General features: G+C 42.8%; 1 protein-coding gene across 1 annotated transcript; it reads left to right on the top strand.

The window, feature by feature from the left end:
• Window positions 1-4,251: 4,251 nt before the first annotated feature.
• Window positions 4,252-23,430, top strand: LOC106590626 (procollagen C-endopeptidase enhancer 2). Its single transcript, XM_014181755.3, has 9 exons — window positions 4,252-4,542; window positions 4,946-5,054; window positions 5,659-5,914; window positions 7,506-7,630; window positions 8,268-8,404; window positions 9,771-9,934; window positions 17,926-18,009; window positions 19,305-19,472; window positions 22,260-23,430. The coding sequence occupies exons 1-9, from the start codon at window positions 4,403-4,405 to the stop codon at window positions 22,388-22,390; spliced, it is 1,314 nt and encodes a 437-aa protein (XP_014037230.2). The 5' UTR covers window positions 4,252-4,402; the 3' UTR covers window positions 22,391-23,430.
• The last annotated feature ends 1,709 nt before the right edge of the window (window positions 23,431-25,139 follow it).

The following is a 25,139-nucleotide window of genomic DNA, read 5'->3' as shown; positions in this document are numbered from 1 at the left end:
GTAGAGTGTTGGAGGCTATTTTATAGATGTCATCGCCGAAGTCGAGGTTAGTTTTAAGGTTAGGAGCTAAGGTTAGGTTTAGGTTTAGGGTTATGGTTAAGGTTAGGTTTAGGGTTAGGGTTAGGGTTAAGGTTAGGTTTAGGGTTTGGGTTAGGTTTAGGGTTAAAGTTAAGGTTTAAAAAAACAACAACAGATCAGAGGCAGTAGGGATGACCAGGGATGTTCACTTGATAAGTGTGTGAATTGGACCATTTTCCTGTCAAAATGTTTATTTTATTTATTTTTATTGAACCTTTATTTAACTAGGCAAGTCAGTTAAGAACAAATTATTATTTACTATGACGGCCTACCAAAAGGCAAAAGGCCTCCTGCGGGGACGGGGGCCTGGGATTAAATAAAATACAATATAAATATAGGACAAAAGACACATCACAACAAGCGAGACAACACAACACTACATAAAGAGATACCTAATACAACAACATAGCAAGGCAGCAACACATGACAACACAGCATGGTAGCAACACAACATAACAACAACATGGCAGCAACACAACATGGTAGCAGCACAAATCATGGTACAAACATTATTGGGCAAAGACAACAGCACAAAGGGCAAGAAGATAGAGACAACAATACATCACACAAAGCAGCCATAACTGTCAGCAAGAGTGTCCATGATTTCCTAGGTACTGGGAATTACACCACAAATGTAACGAGTACTTTTGGGTGTCAAGGAAAATGTATGGAGTAAAAAGTCCAATATTTTCTTTAGGAATGTAGTGAAGTAAAAGTAAAAGTTGGCAAAAATATAAATAGTAAAGTAAAGTACAGATACCCCCAAAAACAACTTAACAAGTACTTTAAAGTATTTGAGCTTATGTACTTTACACCACTGGTATACAGTCCATATATTAGAAGTGTCCGGGATATGAGGTACACTATATATACAAAAGTATGTGGACACCCCTTGAAATGAGTGGATTCGGCAATTTCAGCCACAACCGTTGCTGACAGGTATATAAATCGAGCACACAGCCATGCAATCTCCATAGACAAACATCTGCAGTAGAAAGGCCTTACTGAAGAGCTCAGTGACTTTCATAGGATGCCACCTTTCCAACACGTCAGTTCGTCAGCTTTCTGCCCTGCTAGAGCTGCCCTGGTCAACTGTAAATGCCATTATTGTGAAGTGGAAACATCTAGGAGCAACAACGGCTCAGCTGTGAAGTGGTAGGCCACACAAGCTCATAGAATGGGACCGCCGAGTGCTGTAAAACGTAGCATGTAAAAATTGGCTGTCCTCGGTTGCAACACCCACTACCGAGTTCCAAACTGCCTCTGGAAGCAACTGTGTTTGTTGGGAACTTCATGAAATAGATTTCCATGGCCGAGCAGCCGCATAGAAGCCTAAGATCACCATGCGCAATGACAAGCGCCGGCTGGTGTGGCGTAAACCTCGCCGCCATTGGACTCTGGAGCATTGGAAACGCATTCTCTGGAGGAATGAATCACGCTTCACATTCTGGCAGTCCAACAGACAAATGTAGGTTTGGTGGATGCCAGGAGAACGCTACCTGTCCCAATGCATAGTGCCAACTGTAAAATTGGGTGGGGGAGGAATAATGGTCTGGGGCTGGGCCCCTTAGTTCCAGTGAAGGGAAATCTTAACGCTACGGCATACAATGACATTCTAGGCGATTCTGTGCTTCCAACTTTGTGGCAACAGTTTGGGTAAGGCCCTTTCCTGTTTCAGCATGACAATGCCCCCGAGGTCCATACAGAAATGGTTTGTCGAGATTGGTGTGGAACAACTTGACTGGCCTGCACAGAGCCCTGATCTCAAACCCATCAAACACCTTTGGGATGAATTTGAACACCGACTGCGAGCCAGGCCTAATCGCCCAATATCAGTCCCCGACCACACTAGGGCTCTTGTGGCTGAATGGTAGCAAGTCCCTGCAGCAATGTTCCAACATCTAGTGGAAAGCCTTTCCAGAAGAGAGGCAGTTGTAGTAGCCAAGGGGGGAACGACTCCACATTAATGCCCATGAATTTGGAATGAGATGTTTGACGAGCAGGTGTCAACATACTTCTGGTCATGTAGTGTAGTAGGGTGATTGATTGAGGTAATATGTACATGTAGGTAGGGATGAAAAGCAGAAAGTCCAGGTACCCATTTGATTAATAGGGTATTCAGCAGTCTTTTTTATGGCTTTGGTATAGAAGCTGTTCAGGAGCATTTTGGTCCCAGAATAGATGCTCTGGTACCGCTTGCCATGCGGTAGCAGAGAGAACAGACTAAGAAGGGTGGATTCTGGCAATTTTTAGGGCCTTCATTTTTTAGAGGCTTTTTTAGGGCCTTCCTCTGGTATAGAGGATACATATGGTGTACTGCACATATGATGCATAAGGGCACATTTTGGAATATGTACTGTAAATACTGTAACATATAGTGCATTCAGAAAGTATTCAGACCACTTTTTCCACATTTTATTCCGTTAGACTTATTCTAAAATGGATTTTTTTTTAAACTATCTTCATCAATCTACACACAACACCCCATAATCACAATTCAAAAACAGGTTTAAAATTTTTTTTTACAACTGTATTAAAATCAAAAAACAGAAATACCTTATTTACATAAGCATTCACACTCTTTGCATGAGACTCGAAATGGATCTTAGGTACATCCTGTTTCCATTGATCATCCTTGAGATGTTTCTTCAACTTGATTCGTGTCCACCTGTTGAAAATTCAATTGACTGGAAGCAAAAACCAAGCCATGAGGTCAAAGGAATTGTCCGTAGAGCTCCGAGACAGGATTGTGTCGAGTCACAGATCTGGGGAAGGGCACCAAACAATGTCTGCAGCATTGAAGGTCCCCAAGAGCACAGTGGCCTCCGTCATTCTTAAATGGAAGAAGTTTGGATCCACCAAGACTCTTCCTAGAGCTGGCCGCCTGCCAAACTGAGCAATCAGGGGAGAAGGGCCTTTGTCAGGGAGGTGACCAAGAACCCAATGGTCACTCTGACAGTGCTCCAGAGTACCTCTGTGGAGATGGGAGAACGTTCCAGAAGGACAACCATCTATGCAGCACTCCACCAACCAGGCCTTTATGGACGCCACTCCTCAGTAAAGGCACATGACAGCCCTCTTGGAGTTTGCCAAAAGGCACCTAAAGAATCTCAGGCCATGAGAAACAAGATTCTGTCGTTTGATGAAACCAAGATTGAAATCTTTGGCCTGAATGTCAAGGGCCACTTCTGGAGGAAACCTGGCACCATCCCTACGGGAAGCATAATGGTGGCAGCGTCATGCTGTGGGGAGGGACTGGGAGGCTAGTCAGGATCGAGGGAAAGATGAATGAAGCAAAGTAAAAACCTGCTCCAGAGTGCTCAGCACCACGGACTGGGGCGAAGGTTCACCTTCCAACAGGACAACGGCCCTAAGCACACAGCCAAGCAACGCAGGAGTGGCTTCAGGAAAAGTCTCTGAATGTCCTTGAGTTGCCCAGCCAGAGCCCGGACTTGACACCGAATTAACGACCTGAAAATAGCTGTGCAGCAACACTCCCCATCCAACCTGATCTTGAGAGGATCTGCAGAGAAAAATAGGAGAAACTCGCCAAATATAGGTGTGCCAAGCTTGTAGCATCATACCCAAGAAGACTTGAGGCTGTAATCGCTGCCAAAGGTGTTCAACAAAGTACTGACTTAAGGGTCTGAATACTTGGGTAAATGTGATATTCCAGTTGTTCTTTTTAATAAATTATCAACATTTTCTAAAAACATGTTTTACTTTGTCAAATTGATGAGGGAAAAAACATTTCATCCACTTTTGAATAAGGCTCTAACATAACAAAATGTGGAAAAAGTGATAGGGTCTGAATACTTTCTGAATGCACTGTATATGCCTACCGTAATAGTCTTATCTAAAAAAAATTACAGACTTATTGGATATTTTAGTTGTTTAGGCATATTTTGCAATGATGTATTCATTATTCACTTAAAAAAAAAAAAAATGCATGTCATTCTGAAGACCACAAAGAAACAGTCTATATTCAAAGTGCATACATTTTGTTCATGTGGAACTCTGTTCCCTGGATAAATGTTTCACTGGGGATATTCACATTATTCTATCGAAGGTAAGTTATTATGCCAGGTGTGGTATTAAACTAAAGCAAGAGTCCCCACTCCCCCCATACTCCTCCCACCCCAATACTTCCAGTGAGTCTTTGATCCCAGGTTTTGGAAAAAGGCAACTGCCTGCCGATTGCTCCCTCCTACCACGCAGAACAAACGCTATATTCAGTCTGTGTTCCAGTTTGCAGCCTGCGAAACTCCCTCCAGGAACTTTCCTGGGTAGTTTTCCCCACCGCTCCAGCCACTGACTGTCATTCATGCCACGGAGCGAAAACAGGCGAACTGGTGCCTGGTCCGTTCACCCGACAATGTGGAGAATATACAGTATTTTTTGTGCTTGGGGTGTCCTGTCCTTGACAGAGGTCTGCGCGCAGTCTCTACTGGGGTCACGACGGAGGTAGGTTACCTTTTTCCCTTCACTTTAATCAAACAATCTATAGTTTTTTGGGCTCTGTGTTAGGCTATTGGTCAGGAAAAACAACTGTGTAGCACTAGCCTATTGTACAACGCCTTATCATGAGTTGTCAAGGATACGTTAGTCTACAGCACAATGATGAAGGAACCGCATCAATCATCATCATCATCATTTATCATCATCACCACCCGGGAGTTATTATTTTGGAGGAATCTGCAGTGTGCGCTGCGGGCATGAGGACGCACACAGGGTGCCTAACCGAGACATCCCATAATAAACACCAACAATACCTTTACGCCTAGGGTTTTTCTCCTTTCAAAGATTCCTTGATAGACATTTGTATTAGAATGAGAAGTTGTCACAAATATTTTTCTCATGTTTCCAGACCGACGTTTACATGCGGAGGCAATATAACGGAGGAATCTGGGGTCGTTGGGAGCCCGGGGTATCCAGGGGTGTATCCCTCAAATACCAAATGTGTTTGGAGAATCACGGTGAGCCAAACATACTTGTAGCCTACTGTAAATACATGATCCATGTTTAACTGTTATCAACTTAGTGTGTTCCTAATTAGCTACTGAAGGCTATTACTTTACCAGCGCCATGTCAGACAGAACGAGAAGCAATATCAGTGAACTAAAAATGATGCAATGATTCTGTAAAACACTTCAATGGTATACTAATCCACTAATCCTAACTATGTAATTGGTAGTCTGGTATTTGGCTAGTGGCCACAGCACCCCTCAGGCACTTTGAGCTGCCTGCTTGGTATTTTCAACATGCAGTCTGGTCACATGGCTGGAAGGAATAAACGGTAAATCAAGGAAAATAATCATCAACAGCAAAGTCCTGTAATTAAAGAAAAACTGTATGTTTATTACTTGTTAATAACATGTGTATCCTTGCTAGATTTAGACTTGGAATGCTTTGACTGTTGATTGCAGTTTGGTGTTTTTAAAAGGGGAAGAGTTTCATATAGGTTCATTCATTGCATATCAGCGGAAGATCAGTTTCCTATTATATTGAGTTGTCAGATAGGCCCCTTATGTGATTGTATAGATTGTACTGTATACTGTATGTGATTGTATGTTGTTTCAGGTCCCTGAGGGTAAAGTGGTGGTCCTGTCCTTCCGCTTCATTGACCTGGAGAGTGACAACCTGTGTCGCTATGACTACATAGATGTGTACAGCGGCCATGTGAGTGGCCAGAGGCTGGGCCGCTTCTGTGGGACCTTCAGGCCAGGCGCCTTGGTCTCCACCGGCAACAAGATGCTGATTCAGATGGTGTCTGATGCCAACACGGCTGGGAGTGGCTTCCTGGCGGTGTACTCGGCTGCCGAGCCGCACGAGAGAGGTAAGCAGAAAAGAATATAGACGAAGAATAGAATAATACTATAGTCATTTTTAAGGGTTTACGTGTCTTACTCAAGCGCACAGTGGCAGGAGACGGATCTAGGATCCTATTTAGGATCCTATTTAGGATCCTATTTTTTCCTATTGGACTTGAGATTCTAACCGGTGACCCGCCATTTGCAGGCGGGTCACCGGTTGTCTAGGCTACGTCCCGGGCCAGGAACCACTGTGTGGGTTGAAGAGGGGCTGTGCCATCTCTAATCTGTTGTAGCCCTAAGTGTAGTGTGTAGGGAACACTGTAGTCATCTGTATCCAGCCTCTACCCAAGCATGTTCAGCAGAGCCTTAGAGGCCGAGTCCAAGCCGTGACTCTTCTCTGACACATCGTGACACATCTTAAAGACATCCGATGTCAGTGAGTGTTTGTGTGTTTAGGGCCAAGGGTCACATTCTAACAAGCTAATTAACGGGCCTCTTAACCTCCTCTAGCTGCCCCTAGTAATGATACAATACCCAGATGGAGATATCTGAGAGGGGAATTATTTACATCTGAGAACGAAAAGGTAGCTTGATAAATCACTCCCAACGGATAGCAGGTCATACAACAGCAAATGAGTGGAAGGAACAGTGGAACTTGGTAAGATAAAATTCAGACTTCTTATGTAGCTAAGACGAGACCTATTGACTTAAAACTTGCTCGAGGACGAGGTGAATGAAAAACAGGACCGTCTCGACACATTTCACAGTATGACGAGGAATTTGTCACGGCTTGTTTTTCCTGGACGGAGTGCTCTAGAGGCAGACAGGTCAGCGCTGTCCCGTCCTCTTCTCACCCGGTGATGTCTCCCTGAAGGAGTTTGTGGAATTTGAATGGTTGGTTGTTTACCTTCTCTCTGTCTCCGTACCTCTACAGTAGCTGACAGCTAGAATGTCTCTGGGTCTGACTGGTGTTCTTCACATACCTGATGTTGGAGCAGATAGACTGTGGTTGCTCTGTCTGTCTCCCCGTTCCTGGGAGTGGTTCAAACTGAAAAGCACCACACAGGCCTCTTCCATTGGTTCAATGTCTATTTTAGTTACTCAGACAAATTGCACTTGCCGTCGTCTGCCAGCCATGACTATGGGAGCTCAGCTGTAGTGGAAACACTGTTAGTCACTGTTAGTCACAAACAACTGTGCTTTTTAAAGATCCACAGATCTCTTGCCAGTCCAAGCAGCTTGTGTGGTAGGCTGACGTGTTCTTTCTCCGATGTGTGATGGCTTGCCTGGCGTGTGGACTTCCTGTCAACAACACATTCCAGCAGGGGACCAAGGCATAGAGACAGACAGTTGTCTTCTTTAGTTACTCATAATCACAAAGGAAGCATGAGATGAGAGTTAGCCTACTGATTAGAACATTCTAGAAGGTCTCATTATAGAATTATTTCATGCACAACATTCCGTCCTTTGACATTAAAGAGGAAGAGATATTTTGCACATAAAGGAACAGTCACAGGAGGATGTCCAGTGCTGCTTTAAAGTAATAGCATGTGAAGCAGTACCATCTGCCAGGGACGATAACTAAACGTTGTGGTTTGACTTTGCACCCACCAGGGGACCAGTACTGTGGAGGTCGTCTGGATAAACCGTTTGGATCAATTAAAACCCCTAACTGGCCTGAGAAGGACTACCCCGCTGGGGTCACCTGCTCATGGCACATAGAGGCTCCTAAGAACCAGGTGAGCGTTACTACCAGATGCCTCAGCAGTAGTTCATTGGGGATCCTAACAAATACTAATACTACTCACAGTTCAACTTGACGAATGACACCATTGAGAGTGATTGAGATCGTTTGAGATTTTCACATCATTGCTTTGTGGTTTGCTCTTGTTTAGTGCTGCACAGTGTAATACACCTTTAGAATGTGGGCTGAAAGTAATGTGTTATTTGTAACCCGTGTTCTATGTAACCTGTGTTCTATGTAACCTGTGTTCTATATAACCTGTGTTCTATGTAACCTGTGTTCTATGTAACCTGTGTTCTATGTAACCTGTTCTATGTAACCTGTGTTCTATGTAACCTGTGTTCTATGTAACCTGTGTTCTATATAACCTGTGTTCTATGTAACCTGTGTTCGATGTAACCTTTTCTATGTAACCTGTGTTCTATGTAACCTGTGTTCTATGTAACCTGTTCTATGTAACCTGTGTTCTATGTAACCTGTGTTCTATATAACCTGTGTTCTATGTAACCTGTGTTCTATGTAACCTGTTCTATGTAACCTGTTCTATGTAACCTGTGTTCTATGTAACCTGTGTTCTATGTAACCTGTGTTCTATGTAACCTGTGTTCTATGTAACCTGTCCACTAACACAGATCATTGAGTTGAAGTTTGAGAAGTTCGATGTGGAAAGAGACAACTACTGTCGCTACGACTACGTGGCCATTTTCAACGGGGCAGAGATCAACGATGCAAAGAGGATCGGGAAGTACTGTGGCGATAGCCCTCCAGCGTGCGTCACACACCTGTTTCTACTATGCATTTATCTTGCTAATGTAGCTACTGCTTATTGTGTTGATCTTGATCAACAGATCAATTCACATTTGATTTGTCACTTGCACCAAATACAACAGGTGTAGACTTTACCGTGAAATGCTTACGAGCACTTTCCCAACAATGCAGAGTTAAAAAGTAAGAAAATAATTACCCCCAAAATAAAAAAGGAAACAGTAACAGAATAAAATAACAATAATGAGACTATATACAAGGAGTACCAGTACCAAGTCAATGTGCAGTGGTACCAGGTAGTAATGAGACTATATACAAGGAGTACCAGTACTGAGTCAATGTGCAGTGGTACCAGGTAGTAATGAGACTATATACAAGGAGTACCAGTACTGAGTCAATGTGCAGTGGTACCAGGTAGTAATGAGACTATATACAAGGAGTACCAGTACCAAGTCAATGTGCAGTGGTACCAGGTAGTAATGAGACTATATACAAGGAGTACCAGTACCAAGTCAATGTGCAGTGGTACCAGGTAGTAATGAGACTATATACAAGGAGTACGCAGTACCAAGTCAATGTGCAGTGGTACCAGGTAGTAATCGAGACTATATACAAGGAGTACCAGTACCAGAGTCAATGTGCAGTTGGTACCCAGGTAGTAATGAGACTATATACAAGGAGTACCAGTACTGAGTCAATGTGCAGTGGTACCAGGTAGTATTGAGACTATATACAAGGAGTACCAGTACCAAGTCAATGTGCAGTGGTACCAGGTAGTAATGAGACTATATACAAGGAGTACCAGTACCAAGTCAATGTGCAGTGGTACCAGGTAGTAATGAGACTATATACAAGGGGTACCAGTACCGAGTCAATGTGCAGTGGTACCAGGTAGTAATGAGACTATATACAAGGAGTACCAGTACCGAGTCAATGTGCAGTGGTACCAGGTAGTAATGAGACTATATACAAGGAGTACCAGTACTGAGTCAATGTGCAGTGGTAGCAGGTAGTAATGAGACTATATACAAGGAGTACCAGTACTGAGTCAATGTGCAGTGGTACCAGGTAGTAATGAGACTATATACAAGGAGTACCAGTACTGAGTCAATGTGCAGTGGTAGCAGGTAGTAATGAGACTATATACAAGGAGTACCAGTACTGAGTCAATGTGCAGGGGTATGAGGTTATTGAGGTAATTGTGGTAATATTCCCATGTAGGTAGGGGTAAAAGTGACTAGGCAATCAGGATAGATAGTAAACAGGATAGATAATAAACCTACTAACGTCTGATTTACTGATAAACCTATACACAATGTATTCATTAGCCTATGTGATCTCACTCTCTCTCTCTCTCTGCCCCCCTTCAGTCCAGTATTCTCTGAAGGTAACCAGCTCCTGATCCAGTTCCTCTCAGACCTCAGTTTGACTGCAGACGGGTTCATCGGCCACTACAAGTTCAGACCTAAGAAGTTCCTCACCACCCCGGAACCACTGACCACCACCACCCCAGCAGCTACCACCAGACCCATACGTAGGTAGCTCTCTTTTCTCTGTTTAATCCAAGCAGGAGATATATTTCCCCTTGTCCATCACGTCACAGTCTTGTTGTTACAATGTAAAATGCTTTTAGCACTACATAAATCCAATTCAGAATCATCATCTTCATCATCTTAAGGCCACACGTGTGGCCTGAAGATCTACTGTGGCGTTAGCCTGGTCCCAGATCAGATCTGGTAAAGCGGCATTTACTGGTTCTAACAGCAGACCTATAAGCTTGCTGCCAGCTCTTAGCAAACTGTTGGAAAAAATGGTGTTTGACCAAACACAATGCTATTTCTCTGTAAACAAATTAACAACAGACTTTCAGCATGCTTATAGAGAAATTGATAATAAGAAGATTGTGGGAGCTGTACTGGTAGATTTCAGTGCAGCCTTTGATATTATTGACCATAACCTGTTGTTGAAAGAATGTGTGTTATGGCTTTTCAACCTCTGCCATATTGTGGATTCAGAGCTATCTGTCTAATAGAACTCAAATGGTTTTATTTAATGGGAGCTTCTCTAATGTCAAACATGTAAAGTGTGGTGTACCGCAGGGCAGCTCTCTAGGCCCTCTACTCTTTTCTATTTTTACCAATGACCTGCCACTGGCATTAAACAAAGCGTGTGTGTTCATGTATGCTGATGATTCAACCATATACGCATCAGCAACCACAGCTAATGAAGTCACTGAAACCCTTAACAATCTCATATTGCTCAAATAAACAGCAAACCTGGTTTCAAAAACCAGATAAAGCAACGCCTTACGGCACAGCGCCTTACGGCACAACGCCTCTCCCCTATTTGACCTAGATAGTTTGTGTGTATGCATTGATATGTAGGCTACGTGTTCCTTTATGAAAAATTATGTAGTTCTCTCCTTGAACTGTTCTTGTCTATTAATGTTCTGTATTATGTCATGTTCCGTGTTACCCCAAAAATAAAAAAGGAAACAGTAACAGAATAAAATAACAATAATGAGACTATAACAAACCTCCTACATCCTGTTGACTCTGTACATAACAAACCTCCTACATCCTGTTGACTCTGTACATAACAAACCTCCTACATCCTGTTGACTCTGTACATAACAAACCTCCTACATCCTGTTGACTCTGTACCTAACAAACCTCCTACATCCTGTTGACTCTGTACCTAACAAACCTCCTACATCCTGTTGACTCTGTACATAACAAACCTCCTACATCCTGTTGACTCTGTACCTAACAAACCTCCTACATCCTGTTGACTCTGTACCTAACAAACCTCCTACATCCTGTTGACTCTGTACCTAACAAACCTCCTACATCCTGTTGACTCTGTACATAACAAACCTCCTACATCCTGTTGACTCTGTACCTAACAAACCTCCTACATCCTGTTGACTCTGTACCTAACAAACCTCCTACATCCTGTTGACTCTGTACCTAACAAACCTCCTACATCCTGTTGACTCTGTACATAACAAACCTCCTACATCCTGTTGACTCTGTACATAACAAACCTCCTACATCCTATTGACTCTGTACATAACACACTTCCTACATCCTGTTGACTCTGTTCATAACAAACCTCCTACATCCTGTTGACTCTGTTCATAACAAACCTCCTACATCCTGTTGACTCTGTACATAACAAACCTCCTACATCCTGTTGACTCTGTACATAACAAACCTCCTAAATCCTGTTGACTCTGTACATAACAAACCTCCTAAAGGCACATGTTCCTGGTTGTTTGTGGACACCCACTCACACACACACACACACACACACACACACACACACACACACACACACACACACACACACACACACACACACACACACACACACACACACACACACACACACACACACACACACACACACACACAAAGATATAGATGTACTATTGTAAAGTGGTTGTTCCACTGGATATCATAAGGTGAATGCACCAATTTGTAAGTCGCTCTGGATAAGAGCGTCTGCTAAATGACTTAAATGTAAATGTAAATGTTTTGTGTGGACCCCAGGAAGAGTAGCTGCTGCTTTTACCAAAAATCTAATGTGATATTAGCCTGATCCCATATCAGATCTACTGTGGTATTGCCTGGTCCCAGATCAGATCTACTGTGGTATTGCCTGATCTCATATCAGATCTACTGTGGTATTAGCCTGGTCCCAGATCAGATCTACTGTGGTATTAACCTGGTCCCAGATCAGATCTACTGTGGTATTGCCTGGTCCCAGATCAGATCTACTGTGGTATTAACCTGGTCCCAGATCAGATCTACTGTGGTATGAGCCTGGTCTCAAATCAGATCTACTGTGGTATTAACCTGGTCCCAGATCAGATCTACTGTGGTATTAGCCTGGTCCCAGATCAGATCTACTGTGGTATTAGCCTGGTCCCAGATCAGATCTACTGTGCTATTAGCCTGGTCCCAGATCAGATCTACTGTGGTATTAACCTGGTCCCAGATCAGATCTACTGTGGTATTAGCCTGGTCCCAGATCAGATCTACTGTGGTATTAACCTGGTCCCAGATCAGATCTACTGTGGTATTGCCTGATCCCATATCAGATCTACTGTGGTATTAGCTTGGTCCCAGATCAGATCTACTGTGGTATTAACCTGGTCCCAGATCAGATCTACTGTGGTATTAGCCTGGTGCCAGATCAGATCTACTGTGGTATTAACCTGGTCCCAGATCAGATCTACTGTGGTATTAGCCTGGTGCCAGATCAGATCTACTGTGGTATTACCCTGGTCCCAGATCAGATCTACTGTGGTATTAACCTGGTCCCAGATCAGATCTACTGTGGTATTAACCTGGTCCCAGATCAGATCTACTGTGGTATTGCCTGATCCGATATCAGATCTACTGTGGTATTAGCCTGGTCCCAGATCAGATCTACTGTGGTATTAGCCTGGTGCCAGATCAGATCTACTGTGGTATTAACCTGGTCCCAGATCAGATCTACTGTGGTATTGCCTGATCCGATATCAGATCTACTGTGGTATTAGCCTGGTCCCAGATCAGATCTACTGTGGTATTATCCTGGTCCCAGATCAGATCTACTGTGGTATTAGCCTGGTCCCAGATCAGATCTACTGTGGTATTAGCCTGGTCCCAGATCAGATCTACTGTGGTATTAGCCTGGTCCCAGATCAGATCTACTGTGTTTTTAGCCTGGTCCCAGATCAGATCTACTGTGTTTTTAGCCTGGTCCCAGATCAGATCCACTGTGGTAGTGGCTGTTGCCCAGGATGAAAGGCAATGGAGCACACACCAAGGCTGGATGGCAGTTCATCTCCTTGTAGATTGGAAGCCAGTCATAACATCAGTCCACTACACGTTATCACTTTCTTCTAGTCTTTTTACATCTGTGATTTGTCAACTAGCACAGAGCTAAGGGGAGGGGGGCAAGTAAACACCCCAAAGAGACACCCTGTTCATTCTTACTGACAGACAAACTAGATGTCCTGGAGCCCTAAATCCTGTTGACTCTGTACATAACAAACGTCCTACATCCTGTTGACTCTGTACCTAACAAACCTCCTACATCCTGTTGACTCTGTACATAACAAACCTCCTACATCCTGTTGACTCTGTACATAACAAACCTCCTACATCCTGTTGACTCTGTACCTAACAAACGTCCTACATCCTGTTGACTCTGTACATAACAAACCTCCTAAATCCTGTTGACTCTGTACATAACAAACCTCCTACATCCTGTTGACTCTGTTCATTACAAACCTCCTACATCCTGTTGACTCTGTACATAACAAACGTCCTACATCCTGTTGACTCTGTTCATAACAAACCTCCTACATCCTGTTGACTCTGTACATAACAAACCTCCTACATCCTGTTGACTCTGTACATAACAAACCTCCTAAATCCTGTTGACTCTGTTCACAACAAACCTCCTACATCCTGTTGACTCTGTTCATAACAAACCTCCTACATCCTGTTGACTCTGTACATAACACACTTCCTACATCCTGTTGACTCTGTACCTAACAAACCTCCTACATCCTGTTGACTCTGTTCATAACAAACCTCCTAAAGGCACATGTTCATGGTTGTTTGTGGACACCCACTCTCTCCCACCCACACACACAGACACACACACACACACACACACACACACACACACACACACACACACACACCACACACACACACCCCCCCCCCCCCCCCCCCCCCCGAGGTTCTGATGAAGCCCAGAACTTAAGCCAATTGTTTGTTTCTTCCAGATTTATGCAGCAACAGAGAGGTCCTTTTTCTTTATTATCCTGGATAGTCACCAGTTGAAGTATCCTGGGGTAAGGAATGATAGTCACCAGTTGAAGTATCCTGGGGTAAGGAATGATAGTCACCAGTTGAAGTATCCTGGGGTAAGGAATGATAGTCACCAGTTGAAGTATCCTGGGGTAAGGAATGATAGTCACCAGCTGAGGTATCCTGGGGTAAGGAATGATAGTCACCAGTTGAAGTATCCTGGGGAATGATAGTCACCAGTTGAAGTATCCTGGGGTAAGGAATGATAGTCACCAGTTGAAGTATCCTGGGGTAAGGAACAATAGATCCCAGTTGAAGTATCCTGGGGTAAGGAATGATAGTCACCAGTTGAAGTATCCTGAGGTAAGGAATGATAGTCACCAGTTGAAGTATCCTGGGGTAAGGAATGATAGTCACCAGTTGAAGTATCCTGGGGTAAGGAATGATAGTCACCAGTTGAAGTATCCTGGGGTAAGGAACAATAGATCCCAGTTGAAGTATCCTGGGGTAAGGAATGATAGTCACCAGTTGAAGTATCCTGAGGTAAGGAATGATAGTCACCAGTTGAAGTATCCTGGGGTAAGGAATGATAGTCACCAGTTGAAGTATCCTGGGGTAAGGAATGATTGTCACCAGTTGAAGTATCCTGGGGTAAGGAATGATAGTCACCAGTTGAAGTATACTGGGGTAAGGGATGATAGTCACCAGTTGAAGTATCCTGGGGTAAGGAATGATAGTCACCAGTTGAACTATCCTGGGGTAAGGAATGGTAGTCACCAGTTGAAGTATCCTGGGGTAAGGAATGATAGTCACCAGTTGAAGTATCCTGGTGTAAGGAATGATAGTCACCAGTTGAGGTATCCTGGGTAAGGAATGATAGTCACCAGTTGAAGTATCCTGGGGTAAGGAATGATAGTCACCAGTTGAAGTATCCTGGGGTAAGGAATGATAGATCCCAGTTGAAGTATCCTGAGGTAAGGAATGATAGTCACCAGTTGAAGTATCCTGGGGTAAGGAATGATAGTCACCAGTTGATGTATCCTGGGGTAAGGAATGATAGTCACCAGTTGAAGTATCCTGGGGTAAGGAATGATAGTCACCAGTTGAAGTATCCTGGGGTAAGGAATGATAGTCACCAGTTGAGGTATCCTGGGGTAAGGAATGATAGTCACTAGTTGAAGTATCCTGGAGTAAGGAATGATAGTCACCAGTTGAAGTATCCTGGGGTAAGGAACAATAGATCCCAGTTGAAGTATCCTGGGGTAAGGAATGATAGTCACCAGTTGAAGTATCCTGGGGTAAGGAATGATAGTCACCAGTTGAAGTATCCTGAGGTAAGGAATGATAGTCACCAGTTGAAGTATCCTGGGGTAAGGAATGATTGTCACCAGTTGAGGTATCCTGGGGTAAGGAATGATAGTCACCAGTTGAAGTATCCTGGGGTAAGGAATGATAGTCACCAGTTGAAGTATCCTGGGGTAAGGAATGATAGTCACCAGTTGAAGTATCCTGAGGTAAGGAATGATAGTCACCAGTTGAAGTATCCTGGGGTAAGGAATGATAGTCACCAGTTGAAGTATCCTGGGGTAAGGAATGATAGTCACCAGTTGAAGTATCCTGGGGTAAGGAATGATAGTCACCAGTTGAAGTATCCTGGGGTAAGGAATGATAGTCACCAGTTGAAATATTCTGGGGTAAGGAACGATAGTTACTAGTTCAAGTATCCTGAGGTAAGGAATGTTTTTTTGGGCACACACACAACCCTTTATTGTTTTTTTCCTTCACTGAGGCCAGTACTCACAATATCAAATCCCTAGTCTGATGATTGCCTTGGCAGCCCCCCACCATGATGTCATCTGGGCCCTGTGATGACTGCCTCAGATTGTCTTATCTTTCAGCCGTTTTGTTCTCCACCAGTAAAAATAACATTTGGACAGTGGTTGGAGAGTCATTTTCTAGTCTTCCCTATACCACAACCATAGTGCTTTGATTGTAAAAACAGATGGTAGCCAGCAGTAACCCATTTTTGTTTTATCTTTATTTAACTAGGCAAGGCAGTTAAGAATTCTTATTCATGATGATAGCCTAGGAACAGTGGCCTTGTTCAGGGGCAGAACAACAGATTTTTACCTTGTCAGCTCAGGGAGTTGATCGAGCAAACTTTTGGTTTCGAGTCCAATATCTCTAACCACTTGGCTAGCTGCTGGGGCGGCACACCTATACTTTGAGCAAGCCCTTCGCTTGTGGACTTCAGTGCACAACACATCAGCTGTCTGTGAACAGGGCAACAAAAACATAATTATTTGATTGTTTTTATTAATATTATTATTTATATTTTTGCGCCTTGGGTGTAAGAAAAGTGTTTTAGAAATTAAATGAATTATTATTATGATTATTATTATTATTATTATTGCTATTACGTGGGCCACCAGGTAGCATAGTGGTTAGAGCATTGGGCCAGTAACCGAAAGGTTGCTGGATCGAATCCCCAAGCTGACAAAGTCAAAATATGTCTTTCTGCCCCTGAACAAGGCAATTAACCCACTGTAGCCCGTCATTGTAAATAAGAATTTGTTTTTAACTTAACAAAGGTTAAAATAATAATGTGAACTGTTATGTAGGATTCAGTGGTGGTTGATGAGGGAGGATTAAAAATTTTTTTATGACTGTCATTCATATTTCATTCACCCAGCTCAATGTAACAGCAATAGGTTTAGTCTACTTCATAATACTACATTTTTCCCTGTACCCATCATGAGGTTGCTACAACCTAGCCTATGAATGAACGTTTACAACGTAGGTGCACACAGGTCAAGATAATTTTTAGTAATCAAGGTGGCAGACAGTGTCACATTCAATACCGCCTTTCACAATCTTGCCTTTATCTAGCTGATATAGGGTGTAATCATTAGTCCAACAGTTGCAAACAAGAGTTTCTATTGGACAAATTCAGGTATGTTTATCCCCATTTCATTCCGTTTAAGAAACGTTTTTCAACAGAATCGGGGCAATGAATACACCCCTGATCACATGCAAACACAGTTCACTTTCATAGCAGCCACATACAAACAGCTGGTTGTATATATAATTCCTTCTCGTATCTATCTACGCGCTCTCCTCCTCTCACCTTTTCCCTTCGCTTGTGGACTTCAGTGCACAACACATCAGCTGTCTGTGAACAGGGCAAAAAATACTTTCCAAGCCAAACATTCATATCATGACCGCTAACCGCTACACACAGCCACCATCATTGACACATTTTGTATTGAAATCAATGTACCCAGAGGAGGACGCAAGCTAGCTGTCCTCCGGCGACACCATGGTGCTACCTTACAGACTGCTGTTAAGGCTACTGTAGACCTTCATCGCAAAATAGTGCATTTTAATCAATTATTTGGTGACTTGAATATATTTAACTGTAGTTTTATCTCAAAATGTTTCACTATTTAAATTTTTCTGTAATTCACTGAGGAAGATGGTCCTCCCTTTCCTCCTCTGAGGAGCCTCCACTGGTAGGATTTTAAGTTACCTACAGTTTTCAATGGAACGTGTTTATACTAATTAATTAGCCTATGTTTGATTTCAATGCATTCCCTGAATTGTCTCGAGGTTAAATAATATCAACCCAAATCCTACTTACTAGCATCACCTGAATGTGGAAGAATGTGAATTAAGGGACTGTGTTCTCTTTTTTTTCTCTATGTCTCCCCAGCTCTGAAGTACTCTGTAGGTCTGTGCCAGCAGAAATGCAAAAGAAGTGGAACCGTTGAGAGCAACTACTGTACCAGTGACTTCGGTAAGAGAAATACTATCTTGGGTGTGTGTGTGTGTGTGTGTGTGTGTGTGTGTGTGTGTGTGTGTGTGTGTGTGTGTGTGTGTGTGTGTGTGTGTGTGTGTGTGTGTGTGTGTGTGTGTGTGTGTCAGTCAAATAACACGATAAAATATCAATAACGAGGCTATATACAAGTGGTACCGGTACCAAGTCAATGTGCGGTGGTACAGGTTAGTCGAGGTCGTTTGTACATGTAGGCAGGGGTGAGGTGACTGCATAGATAATAAACAGAGGGTAGCAGCAATGGGGGTGACAGAAAATCCTCCCAACATGAATCCCAGTCCATATGAACCATCCCTCCCACAACAAGCCCATGTTGTCATGGTCCCCTCCATCATGACACACTACCCTTGGCCTTCTGGGTTGTTTCAGCGCGTCACAGAAGCTTCCTTGAGTGTTTTCTGAGAGGGCAGTGAATTTGCGTGGGACAGACACAGTTCTCTTCTCACAGAGTAAACAGAGCCTGACTGAAGGAAAACTATTGCTAACAGAAGGTGTTGATTCAGCCAACATTCTCCATGACCTCAGTTTGCTGCCCTGTCCTTTAGACTACCTCTATTCGTTTTGTTTTTCTCTGAACAGATGTTGATGGAATGAGGCAGGTATTTTATTCATGCATTTTTCTCAGGGAGATTAGGTCAGATATTTGCATGGGAAAAGGTTCTGGCTCATTGGCTGTCAGTGAAGCCCAGTAATGTGGTGTTGGTGGAAAATGTTATTGTATAATACATTGGCAGACAGTCTGCAGTCATATCAAGCCAAGAGCGTTACATCACACGTTATAATGACTAGGCTAGACACAAAAGGACCTAACAGACAACTCGACTGACACGTCTTGTCCTTCATTATGTCCTATTCAACGAGTACATTTTGATGAAGGCCTCCATGGCTCTAAACGTCCCAGCATCACAGTATTTGTATTGAAAGATATTCAATCTTGATCCTACGTCACGTGTGTCAAGGCACACACAGAGCCGATCGACTTAATAGTGTCGAGAGTTATACTCCACCCTTTCATGACGATAACCGTTTTCAGACTATAAAAATCGAAAGCGGGTTTTGTTGAGCGCCTGTGGTTCTGTTCAGCACACCAATCCCAGCCCTCTAAACTCCCTGTGGTTCTGTTCAACACACCAATCCCAGCCCTCTAAACTCCCTGTGGTTCTGTTCAACACACCAATCCCAGCCCTCTAAACTCCCTGTGGTTCTGTTCAGCACACCAATCCCAGCCCTCTAAACTCCCTGTGGTTCTGTGACAGTGATAACAGGAACCGTCATCACGGCGGTGGTGCGAGGGGGCAGCGTGTCCGCCACCATCTCCATCATCAACGTCTACAAACAAAGCAACCTGGCCATCCAGCAGGCCGGCAAAACCATGAGCACCAAGATCATCGTCCTCTGCAAGAAGTGTCCGTTCATCAGACGAGGTGAGTAGTAGTACAACAACGAGCCACAGCTCTGGTCCAGGGCTTTATGTGCGTCTCAAACGGTTTTATATGGTCTATGGGCTTGAAGAAGGCTCGAGCTGCCCGTAAAGCCCAGGTCCAGAGCTATGTGGACCACTACTAGGGGACTCTGGGGCTCACTCTCCCCTGGATATATTCATCAGTTTGGCTTGGTTTAGTAACAGACATTCACCATGATATGAATGATAGCACCAGGTAATAGTCCATGACAGACATTCACCATGATATGAATGATAGCACCAGGTAATAGTCCATGATAGACATTCACCATGATATGAATGATAGCACCAGGTATTAGTCCATGATAGACATTCACCATGATATGAATGATAGCACCAGGTAATAGTCCATAACAGACATTCACCATGATATGAATGATAGCACCAGGTAATAGTCCATAACAGACATTCACCATGATATGCATTATGGTGTGCGGGTCAACTTGTTCACCCGCACCGACCCGCAATTGGTAATAACCTATCCGCAACTACCCGACTACATGAGATAAAGGGACAAATCTGAGGCCCACACCCGCCCCTACCCTAACTAATATAGAAAATGTTCTGTAGGCTATAGTCAAAGAAGATGATTTTTTTGCCTCATAAACATAGGTTTCTGCTTATAATTTCGGACATTTTGGTATTTATTAGTCAAGTTGTTTCTAATTCGATACATTGCGCCTCTTTTCTGTCGTTACATGTTGCCCTACAAACTAAATAATCCTTGCTCGCCAAAATAATGTCACAAGTCGATTGAATGAATGCTTCAATCTAGTTGACATTGGTACAGTTTTTTTCTGTCATCTCTGCTTCTTTCTCGCAATGACGTTTAGGGACCGGGGAGAAAATGCAATATCTCAACAACAACAAAGAAACGGGAAATTACATCAGTTTGACCAGTTGTCAGGAAATAGAAAGCTGTGGAAACGACCCAACATGTTCCTGATAAGATTTCAGTTCAGCCTGGATGCATATTTTTATGTGGTTGAAATACTATCAGCTGTTATGATGCTGATAAAGACAGCACCTCTACAGACGGTATCTAACTGTGGTTGAAATACTATCAGCTGTTATGATGCTGATAAAGACAGCACCGTTACAGACGGTATCTAACTGTGGTTGAAATACTATCAGCTGTTATGATGCTGATAAAGACAGCACCTTTACAGACGGTATCTAACTGTGGTTGAAATACTATCAGCTGTTATGATGCTGATAAAGACAGCACTTCTACAGACGGTATCTAACTGAGCATTCTCATTCTATCAAGATACTGAAAGAAAGAAATCATATTTCTCCACTCCTGTTCCTGAGACAAAATTTAGCCTGCAATTGGTGTATCATTTGCTTAATTCTGTAGGAGTTAATATGAAGGCTATGTGAGAGGTTATAGACCAACAGTCAGCGTCCAGATTTCAGTGTCAATATAACCCATCTGAACTGTAGGCTACAGTTCCCTTGATGTGCCATTGGGCTGTTTGAAGTTCCCGGCTTGTGACTGTGGAATTTGTACAGCGCCTCACATCATCACACATAACATAGCCTGCACTGCTATAATAATCTTTTACCGCTTCACCAAATAATTCTGCTATCTTCCCGTTTCTCAATTTCACAGCTTTTCCTCTTATTGAATTAAACTCCGACATTGTCCTTTTTGCCTCTGTGGATCCATGTAAACTTTGTTTCCTGCCTGTTCCCAAAAGCTTTTGGTGATTGGTGTGTAGGTTATTTGCTGTACAGTTAAGACCTGAAGGTTAAAGGTTAGGATTACACACTAAAGTCAGATAGCGTAAATAAATAACGTTTTTTTTTAATGTTATTTTCTCTTTATTCTCATGATTGCACCATCGAGACAATGTGGTTTTCTTTCAGTTCAAATTCTATAGTTGAGTAATACTGACACAGTTTCACGTGACTTTGAAGTGTGGCACTGAGTGTGAAAAATGCATGTAACAGAGGCGTGTCCCAAATATACAAGGTACATAAGAAACAGTGGAGGCTGCTGAGGGGAGGACAGCTCCTAATAATATATGGAGTGGAGGAAATGGAATGGCATCAACCATATAAAAACCATGTGTTTGATGTATCTGATACCATTCCACTGATTCCACTCCAGCCATTACCACGAGCCCGTCCTCCCCAAATAAAGTGCCACCAACCTCCTGTGATAGGAGCGCTAGACCCCAGTTGCAGGTGTTTCCACAGACTATCTTGTGTATGGCTCTGAGCTTGCCTCCATTGCTGTATTCCACCTTCAAGCTCATCTGAAGTTGTTTGACCAAAGTCTGAGGTCTGACCAAAGTCTGAGAAAAACTCACTGTCGGAAAAGATCTATACCTTCCCTCAGCCGTTGATCCATAACGTGAATATATACCCACAAATAGTATATGTTTATAAACACACTGTATATGGAACCCTGAGGAGAAAGGGGGCTACCTAGTCAGTGGTACAACTGAATGCCTTCAACTGAAATGTGTCTTCCGTATTTAACCCAACCCCTCCGAATCAGAGAGGTGTAGGGGGCTGCATTAATCGACATCCACAGCGCCCGGGGAACAGTGGGTAAACTGCCTTTCTCAGGTGCAGAATGACAGACTTTTACCTTGTCAGCTCAGGGATTCAATCCAGAAACCTTTCGGTTACTGGCTCAACACTCTAACCACTAGGCTACCTGAGTAGATGTGCACTGATGTGCTACCTTCCTGAATGTCTCCACTGCATTCAGCCTCTTTCTTTGTGATCTCACTAGGCCTCAACTACATCTTCATGGGCTCAGCGGATGAGGATGGGAAGGGGAAGATCGCCCCACATCACTTCGTTATAGCCTTCAAGGCCAAGAACCAGAGGGGCCTCAACGTACTGAAGACCAAACAATGCTGAGATCAGCTACGCACTGCCTGAGTCTCCACCCCCCACCACCACAAGGGTGTGGCCGTTGTCGTAAGTCTTCGCCCAGCATGCCCTGGCTCGGCCCCTCATCACCTTTCATCCGTCACCACAGGACTAGTCTACAGAGCTCAGGCTGTGATTGGCTGTTTGTTTCTCTTTCTATTTTCCCATGCTGTTTTTCTCTCCTCTGAGCTGGACCTGTTTCGGGCACAATGTGAAGATGTGAGTGTAATAATTGAAGAAGGAGGAGAGGAAGATAGAGAGTACTAGTTGGAACGAAACAGGAGAAAATGTTTTGCAATATGCTAATACCTAAGTTAGTTCCTTTTTTTTCTGTTTATAAAAAACAACAAAGTTTTCTCACGTTTCAAGGCCACTGAAAACACCCAGATGTCACGATGAGTGTTGGCTTAGATCACACATGGGGTTTAGTTACAGGAAGTCCGTTATTGAGGACTGGGTGTTGTAGTTTTAAGGACAGTGTTTACTAACTGCTCTTTATCCTCCATGTTCACTTTGGATATGGGAGGTATTTTATGTGGGGTCGAAAAGTGCAATAGTTTAATATATACTATTAATGGAATGATGTGGTGTCATACTGGTGTTCTGTTTAGTACTGTCACTTATTAGCCAAAGCTTTTACAATGAATGGAGACAACATAGCACTCCATCTCATTCTGTCAGCTTGGTATTGTCTCCTTACATTCAAATGTAATGTTTGTAATAAAAAGTGGAGATGTGAACTTAAAGGAAAATTCCTCTCAAAAACGATCTTTTAGTATTTGTTTCATTAGTCCATTGTTGATATAGTCCCAAAATGTTTTGCATGTCACTAATCACTTTTTCAAGAAATATAACTTTCAAAATACCAAAATACAGCCGGTATAATGCATTTTGCTAAAATATAGTTTTTGGGTGGAGTTTTCCTTAATCAATATAAAGTATTTTCATATGAAACAATTAGTAAATGTTATTTATATTTTATTATTTTCATCTGACCAAATAAAAAATAAAAATGAAGTTTATTATAACGAGGTGATTCTTCACATGGAGTGTCATCATTAATTCATTGACCAGTAGTAACTTGTCATTTGTCATGTTAACATTGTATATATGAAGATAAATAACCATTATATCTGGTCTACATAGAGTTAGTGGTGACTTTGGCCAGGTGTGGAGGCAGCTGTTGGTAGGGCTGAATGCTCCATTGAGCACTGGGAATGGTCAGGTGTGGAGGCAGCTGTTGGTAGGGCTGAATGCTCCATTGAGCACTGAAAATGGGCAGGTGTGGAGGCAGCTGTTGGTAGGGCTGAATGCTCCATTGAGCACTGGGAATGGTCAGGTGTGGAGGCAGCTGTTGGTAGGGCTGAATGCTCCATTGAGCACTGAAAATGGGCAGGTGTGGAGGCAGCTGTTGGTAGGGCTGAATGCTCCATTGAGCACTGAAAATGGGCAGGTGTGGAGGCAGCTGTTGGTAGGGCTGAATGCTCCATTGAGCACTGGGAATGGTCAGGTGTGGAGGCAGCTGTTGGTAGGGCTGAATGCTCTGTGTGACCAGGGATATGCTGTCGCTGAACAGTGAGAAACACTCTCAGATGTCACTATTAAAACCAACTGTCTCCTCCTCGCAGCCAGCTCTCTGTGAGAAAATAATCTTCTGTTTCAAGTATTTTCCCAAGCGTGGATGCAACTCAATATTTAGTCTCTAATCGTTTCTCACTGCCAAGAAAAAAAAGCAGAGGCGGGGACAAGTCACTATTATTCGAGTCATAAGCAGGTCTCAAGTAAAAAGGTCCAAGTCTCAAGTCGAGTCCCAAGTAGAACGGGTCGAGTCTCGAGTCAAGTCCATGTCGTGCATTCTAGTCGAGTCACAAGTTTTCTTCCATGTCCAGTCTCAAGCCAAGTATTTTTTGTTTTGTTTTATCTATACAGGCAATGACTTGTTCAACTGTTGGGGTAGGTTCCTTGACAATCATTTGCTTATTGGTGAAATCAGCATTCAGACAATATATTTATGTAAATCAATCAAAAACCTTTATTAATGCAATTGTAGACAGAAGTTGACAATGGGAACATAGCACGCATGTTTCTGAGTACGTTCTGCAACATAAAAAAGGTCCAAGTTGCTTAAATATGCTTGCAGTCAACCCCTAGTGATGTAACTGCCTACGTCAAAACCTTCTACCCATGAGACCAAGCCCATGCATATACAGTTATACAAACTTGCAGGAGAGACAATAGTTCCAGTGTTTTCTAAGGGCTCAGCAGTAATTTTCCACTCCACAAGTTGCTTTATAGTGGTATGTCTGACTTGTCTCTTATCTCTTTCACTCCCCTGCAGGGTTCTGTGTCTATTAATCTCTTTTAGCCTTGAGGCGGTTTCTCACAGACACCCTGTTTTGTCTGCAATAACTCACACATCTCTCAGACCGTTTCTTATAAGAAGCAGAGACTAGAAAATAATTGTTGAACAATATTAAACCTTATAATGCATATATATATTATATATATATATATATATATATATATATATATATATATATATATATATATATATATATATATATATATATATATATATATATATATATATATATATATATATATATATAGCTAATCTGTAGTCCAGGACCCTATAGATGTAGTGAGGGAGGGGTCTTATAGCCCTTCCCCTTCTATTAATACAACATAAGCATAATCAATTATTATAATACATCAATCATTTGGTGCAGCCCCTATC

This window comes from Salmo salar, chromosome 29 (assembly GCF_965601325.2).
Source record: "Salmo salar chromosome 29, fSalSal1, whole genome shotgun sequence".
In the NCBI taxonomy this organism is placed as follows: Eukaryota; Metazoa; Chordata; class Actinopteri; order Salmoniformes; family Salmonidae; genus Salmo; species Salmo salar.
Note: the sequence above shows the minus strand (reverse complement) of the source record. Positions and strands in the feature narration are given on the sequence as shown.

Excerpts from the sequence above, each read along its gene's own strand:
- LOC106590626 (XM_014181755.3), top strand. The coding sequence starts at position 4,403 with ATGCCACGGAGCGAAAACAGGCGAACTGGTGCCTGGTCCGTTCACCCG. Across the intron at positions 8,405-9,770 it reads TGTGGCGATAGCCCTCCAGC|TCCAGTATTCTCTGAAGGTA; the intron begins GTGCGTCACACA and ends GCCCCCCTTCAG. Across the intron at positions 19,473-22,259 it reads GTGTCCGTTCATCAGACGAG|GCCTCAACTACATCTTCATG; the intron begins GTGAGTAGTAGT and ends TGATCTCACTAG.